At 41.2% G+C, this 7,500-nt stretch overlaps 1 protein-coding gene across 1 annotated transcript in view; it reads left to right on the top strand.

The window, feature by feature from the left end:
* The window catches only part of wwc1 (WW and C2 domain containing 1), a 101,501-nt gene that overhangs the window by 74,418 nt on the left and 19,583 nt on the right, over window positions 1–7,500 (top strand). The window contains exon 17 of the mRNA XM_080755238.1: window positions 691–889. Within this exon, the coding sequence (XP_080611364.1) occupies window positions 691–889 (199 nt within the window). The remainder of the gene's footprint in view (window positions 1–690; window positions 890–7,500) is intronic.

Raw genomic sequence — 7,500 nt, forward strand, 5'->3', positions numbered from 1 at the left:
CTGATGTTAGCGCCCTCTATCTGTCGGAGGATCACACTATGTAAGATCTGATGTTAGCGCCCTCTAGAGGATCACACTATGTAAGATCTGATGTTAGCGCCCTCTAGAGGATCACACTATGTAATATCTGATGTTAGCGCCCTCTAGAGGATCACACTATGTAAGATCTGATGTTAGCGCCCTCTGTCTGTGGTAGGACCACACTATGTAAGATCTGATGTTAGCGCCCTCTGTCTGTGGTAGGACCACACTATGTAAGATCTGATGTTAGCGCCCTCTAGAGGATCACACTATGTAAGATCTGATGTTAGCGCCCTCTAGAGGATCACACTATGTAAGATCTGATGTTAGCGCCCTCTAGAGGATCACACTATGTAAGATCTGATGTTAGCGCCCTCTAGAGGATCACACTATGTAAGATCTGATGTTAGCGCCCTCTAGAGGATCACACTATGTAAGATCTGATGTTAGCGCCCTCTGTTTGTGGGAGGATCACACTCCCTATCTCACTCCCTAGCTTCCATTAGAACTACAGACTCACTCCCTAGCTTCCATTAGAACTACTGACTCACTCCCTAGCTTCCATTAGAACTACAACTCCCTACTCGCTCTAAATGGTAAATAGTAATTATTTCGTTCGACTTTTAGTGGAACAGCTCAGTTATTTGACCTGTGACCTTGTTTCCCCAGCTATGTGCGCGTGGCGGTGCTGCCTTGCTCATCGGAGGGTTGTCTGTTCAGAACCCGCGGCTCGCTCGCCCGAGGGAACGCCGTGGCGGTGAACGAGGTGTTCGCTGTGCACATTTCCCACAATGCACTGCGGCGGAAGACCCTGAGGGTGGACGTGTGTCGACAGACAAGCCCCGCCCCCGGCAGAGAAGACTGTCTGGTGAGTTGTACTGCCACCTACTGGTGAGGGTTTAAACTACACTCATAATGAGGTTTTATACTACACTTATACTGCCCCTTGTGGTGAGGGTTTAAACTACACTCATAATGAGGTTTTATACTACACTTATACTGCCCCTTGTGGTGAGGGTTTAAACTACACTTATAATGAGGTTTTAAACACTTGTACTGCCACCTACTGGTGAGGGTTTAAACTACACTTATAATGAGGTTTTAAACACTTGTACTGCCACCTACTGGTGAGGGTTTAAACTACACTTATAATGAGGTTTTAAACACTTGTACTGCCACCTACTGGTGAGGGTTTAAACTACACTTATAATGAGGTTTTAAACACTTGTACTGCCACCTACTGGTGAGGGTTTAAACTACACTTATAATGAGGTTTTAAACACTTGTACTGCCACCTACTGGTGAGGGTTTAAACTACACTTATAATGAGGTTTTAAACACTTGTACTGCCACCTACTGGTGAGGGTTTAAACTACACTCATAATGAGGTTTTAAACACTTGTACTGCCACCAACTGGTGAGGGTTTAAACTACACTCATAATGAGGTTTTATACTACACTTATACTGTTTTATACTACACTTATACTGCCACCTACTGGTGAGGGTTTAAACTACACTTATACTGTTATACTACACTTCCAGAGGTTTTACACAAAATACTGTTTTATACATAGACCTTAAATCATATGGACGGTGGGAACGGTCACATGACACATTGGTTTCTGTCAGAGCCATTATGATGCGTTTCTTTGCCTTTGTTTGGGTGCCACCATCATTGTTTTAATGGAGGAATGCTATTGGCTGTCACCATCATTGTTTTAATGGTACCAGAGGAATGCTATTGGCTGTCACCATCATTGTTTTAATGGTACCAGAGGAATGCTATTGGCTGTCACCATCATTGTTTTAATGGTACCAGAGGAATGCTATTGGCTGCCACCATCATTGTTTTAATGGTACCATAGGAATGCTATTGGCTGCCACCATCATTGTTTTAATGGTACCATAGGCACCATCATTGTTTTAATGGTACCATAGGAATGCTATTGGCTGCCACCATCATTGTTTTAATGGTACCAGAGGAATGCTATTGGCTGCCACCATCATTGTTTTAATGGTACAAAAGGAATGCTATTGGTTGCCACCATCATTGTTTTAATGGTACCAGAGGAATGCTATTGGCTGCCACCATCATTGTTTTAATGGTACCAGAGGAATGCTATTGGCTGCCACCATCATTGTTTTAATGGTACCATAGGCACCATCATTGTTTTAATGGTACCATAGGAATGCTATTGGCTGCCAACGGTCACGTGCAACCGCAGGGATTCTTGGGACATTGTCTTGAGCTTGCCGAAAATAAAGCACACAAAGAAGAAGTGTTGAATCAGAATCATCACAAGATAGCCACGCCCCTCCTACAGCATACACTGCTTTAACATCAATTATAACATAAATTGGACCATATTTTCAGGCCAAAGGTGGTACTGCAGCTGAAATGCTCTGAGAGCCATTCAAAAATGAGAGAGGCTCTCGATTCAGGAGTGGTAATTTAGCCTCAAACCTTTTGAAAAACGTTGTTGGGACATAAACAATATGACATAAATATTTTTTAAATGCATGGTGTATCACCTTTAAATGATAGCCCATGATACTCAGTTTTACAGTTTTATGCATTTAGCAGACACTTTTAATCCAAAACGACTTACAATAAGCAGATAATACATAACTATAATACTATAATACTACAATATAATAATACTATAATAATACTCGTTGTCACACTGTACATTGACATCAAGGCCAAGATCATAGTAACTCCACATCCCAGGCTCTTTAAGACTTTGAACAGTTTTCCTCTTGGGAGCCTGTCATAAGCTTTGGAAAAGTCTATAAAGGCAACATACAGTTGCAGCTTGTTTCTGACACAATGTCCAATGATAATCCTGAGTGCCACAACGTGTTCTATGCAGCTTCTTTTAGGTTTATCTCCTGCCTGCTCTCAGAATGGCTTATACCAGGACATCAGTCTTTTTTTAAAGGGCCTACACCATGCTTTTAAAACTGTATTTTTTGTATAAATATATGCTCAAAATTGAGTCTTAGACAGGTTTTAACCCTCAACAAACACTCTGACCATTCTTTTTGTTTGTTCTAGCTCTACTATAATGAGGCTCTCCAGCTGCAATACCAAAACGGCCTCTGTTTGCTCAGGGGAGCATCTAGTGGGGTTTTTCCACCCCTCCCCCCTCCCCTCCTCTTCACTCCTCCCCGGACCCCACGTTGACAACAAATAATGTTAATATTGGGCCAATACAAAAATAGGATAATGTTGCAGCTCTGATTATAGCCTACTGTAGGCCTATGTTGTATGTTATAGGCCTACTGTCAAATGACACAGGGCGACCGTTGCTAGACCAGACATTACAGAAAGTTAATCTACATTAGACAATCAACCCCACCTGCATTGTATTTATGTATAAAAAAAAGTAAAAAAAAAAAAAACATTTTGAAAAAAAAAAAATGTTTGAGAAAAAAAAGAAAATTTTTTTGAAAAAAAAAAAGTTTTTTGAAAAAAAAAGTTTTTGAAAAAAAAGTTTTTGAAAAAAAAAGTTTTTTGAAAAAAAAAGTTTTTGAAAAAAGTTTTTTGAAAAAAAAAGTTTTTTGAAAAAAAAAGTTTTTTGAAAAAAAAAGTTTTTGAAAGTTTTTGAAAAAAAAAAGAAAAAAAAAATTGAATTTTTTTTTTTTTTGGACTCGGGAATCCGTGTGACGTCACACGGATCAACTCTCAGAACAGCACTGTTCTGAGAACCCGTGGAAAGCTTTTCATCTCTGTCTTCCCAAAACCAGAGAAAGACACAATGTTCAGAAATAGGACTTTGTGAGGATAGAAGGTGCCAGTGGGACCCCAAAAAAAGGTTTTAAAATAGAAAAAGTGAAAATTCATGGTGTAGGTCCTTTAACTCATTTCCCGCGATCCCCATCGAAACCGTTGATTTCCCGCTGTACCACGCTGCGATGCCCGTCGTTCCCGGAAATGTAATTAGCTTTAATCATTATGAAACAATTAAAAGTATGATCGCTGTATATAGCCCTTTCGGAGTCTTAGGCCCGCCTCCTTAGTGTATCCTGCCGTATTTCCGGTTCTGATCGGATCTATGTTTCCGTATCCTGTCCAAGGCCCAATCGTAGCTTCCGTCCCATCTGTATACATTGTAAACAGAGGAAGGAGCAGCACAGTCATTTCATCGTCTTTTTTCACGCGTTTTTTTATTATTTGGTAGCCGTTTGATTCCTCTACCCGCCTGTCCACGTGTTACCATAGCGCACAGCTGGCCGTTTCCAATGTTTTCTTATGTAACACCGGAGGCTACAGCAGGGGTAACAGCCTGGCAACGGATTTGTCTATTCCAATGGATTTTTTTTTTATTCGAAAGCTGTCATCTTGTCTACCAGTCTACTACATGAGTCGCGCACAGATCATGCACTATGCGTGCACGTGCCCACGTTAAAAGGTAAGGACAATTTGGCAGCTGCTTACTACAGCTATGTTTAAAATGGCAGCAAATTGTTAAGCACACAGTCATACACCTTGGCTGCAAATTGATCACACTTATGCCCCGATAATTGTCACAATCAAGTCGGTTACCTTTCTTGAATAACATGATCAATCTAGCCCAGTTCATCGGATAACCAGTTAGAAATATGGAGTTCATGAGTGTACATAGAAACATCACCCATTCCCCTGGCAGAAGTTTGAACACACCTGGGCTCACACCATCAGGTCCTGCTCCTTTTCCAGCCTTTAGCTGGTGGTCAATCACATGTTGGGCTTCTGCAATTGTGACAGGGTCATCTAGAGGTGGCATGTTGACATTATAGTCCTCCATATATATTAGGTTGTCTCCCTCACCAACAGCAGCCTCTCCATATGTTCTTGAAAGTCACCTTCAGAATGCATCTCTTGTCGAGGGGAAGAGGAAAACTCACCCTTCCAATCACTAGCTTGCCACAGCATTTTTGCATCACCACACTCCAATATTCGCTGCCAACGGGTGGGTTGTGTGGCAGGGCTCTGGGGCTTACAGTCTGCTCTGGGCAGCACAGTTATACAAAGATTCAGCAAACCACAGCCATATCATCAACGTTCTGGCCAGAGGTGATGACGGGTGTTTCCAGTGAACGTGTGTTAACTAATTTCCCGCGATCCCCGTAGAAACCGGAGATTTCCCGCTGTACCTCTCTGCGATGCCCGAGGAGCCCGAAGATTTAATTAGCTTTAATCATTATGAAACGATTAAAAGTATGGTCGCTGTATATAGCCGCTTCGGAGACTTTAGGCCCGCCTCCTAACTGTATCCTGTCGTATTTCCTGTTTAGACCGGATCTAGGTTTCCATATCCGGTCTGAAAGCCAATCATAGCTCCCGGCCCATATGTTTTCCTTGTAAACAAAGGAAGGAGCTGCACGGCCATAGAATGTTTTTTTTTTTCACGTGTTTTTTTTTATTTGGTAGCTGTTTGATTCCTCTACCCGCCTGGCATATGATCCGCGCACATATCGTCTGATATGTGCGCGAACGTGCCCACGTGTTACCATAGCGCACAGCTGGCTGTTTCCAATGTTTTCTTATGTAAATACTGGCGGATTCAGCAGGATACTGCCTGGCAACGGATTTGTCATTCCAATGGATTTTTTTTATTCGAAAGCTGTCATCTTGTCTACCGGTCTACTACATGAGTCGCGCACAGATCATGCACTATGCGTGCACTTGCCCACATTAAAAGGTAAGGACAATTTGGCAGCTGCTTACTACAGCTATGTTTAAAATGGCAGCAGAATTGTTAAGAGCAAACTGTTCTACATCAATATTAGTAAAAGTCACCGGCCTCCTACAATGGGGCTTGTCAGAATGCATACACAAGTCCTGAGCACGCTTTAACAAAATCTTTGCACCGATCATTTATTCAGGGAACACAAGTTCTAAAGACACAGGGCCGTGACGGCAGCCCAGGGGTGCCACGAGATAATTTGATAATATTTGGACACTTGAAAAAATATTTTAAACTTGAAGTACAAAGTTATTTTCAGCCAGTTCTAACCAAAATGGCTGTTATCTCAATGTTTTCCTCGCAACATAATCACTAAAATATCATCACTGTCGGGCAGAAACCTCGTATCTCCAAGTTTCAAATGTGTACGTCTTTTGGTAAAGCAAAGCCCTGCTTCATCATACAAGACTGTCGCAAAAAACTAGCGAAAACAGCCGATCTACAAGCACACAACGCCTCAATGATCAAGGCAATTATGCCTTGGAGACTGGATGTGACTGCATGTGGCAGTTGTGGACTAAACATGCAGCTATGGCTTCTGACCAAGTACAATATCTAACACATTTTGGAGAAGCAAAGACCTTGACAGAACAAGACACAGAGAAGGTCAAGTACAACTACTGAGACCAACAAGGCACATTTCTGGTGCATAGGGCTTGACAAGTGCTTGCAACAGCCAAGGAACCTGAGACAAGACTAGAACCAATGGAACATGTATGGAAGGAGCACTTTGACTTTAATACTCTCCTGCCATGTCTGAAGCCCTTACCACAGCCTTGTCACAATATGAAAGTGTTCAGGCAAGTGTGACACTACGATATTATATATATATATATTACATAATAATATTAATTATATATGATATGATATGATATGACTGCCGTGCTGATGGATCCTGCCATGGAACAATGGAAAATCCATCCTGTAAAAACACATCACACTAATCACAATATGGTACACTTCGAGTGAGATTGTTATTGTTTACAATTTAGTTTATTTGTAAATCAAAGTTAAAGGGGGATATTTATAATTGTTATACTTCTCAGTTGTATGTCTTTTGTTATAAATAAAACTAACCATTATGAAAAAATACAATAAAAGTGCTAGTAAAGAACAAAATCGTTTTTGAAAAATGACATTGATATTTCAAAGAGATGATGATCCTAAATTGTCAAATAATATCAAAAATGAATTGTACATGTCAGAATTAGTTGAATTAGAGCTACTAGACCTTACCCGTTCGAAGATATGTGCTGCAAAATATGTGCAGAGTGTGGCTTATGGGGAAAGTAACTGTAACTGGTGCGTGCGTGAGAATATGTGGGAGCATCACAATCAGGGCCGGAGTGGGACCCAAAATCTGAGAGGGAATCATATACAACCATCCAGGCCACATTTGCTCACCAGGCCACATTTGCTCGAGGGCGTGACGGTGTGCGCAAGCTATATGCCATATAGATTGACAGTCACACGACGGCACTCTTAAACTGAGTCACACAATAACACTATTAAAATGACAGTCACACAACAACACTATTAAAATGACAGTCACACAACAACACTCTATTAAACAACCACCATGCCCCACACAGTCCTACATCCCAGTACTTTTCTGTTCTCTAATCATTCTCTATCCTCACCATAGTGTGTCCTTCTGTCCTATATATATTCTGTCCTAACAATGTCCATGAATGAATTGAATACCAAGGACCTCTGACGTAAACACGACTGTAAAAGGACTTATTT

The sequence above is a fragment of the Nannobrachium achirus genome (assembly GCF_963921795.1).
Source record: "Nannobrachium achirus genome assembly, contig: SCAFFOLD_134, whole genome shotgun sequence".
Lineage (NCBI taxonomy): Eukaryota > Metazoa > Chordata > Actinopteri > Myctophiformes > Myctophidae > Nannobrachium > Nannobrachium achirus.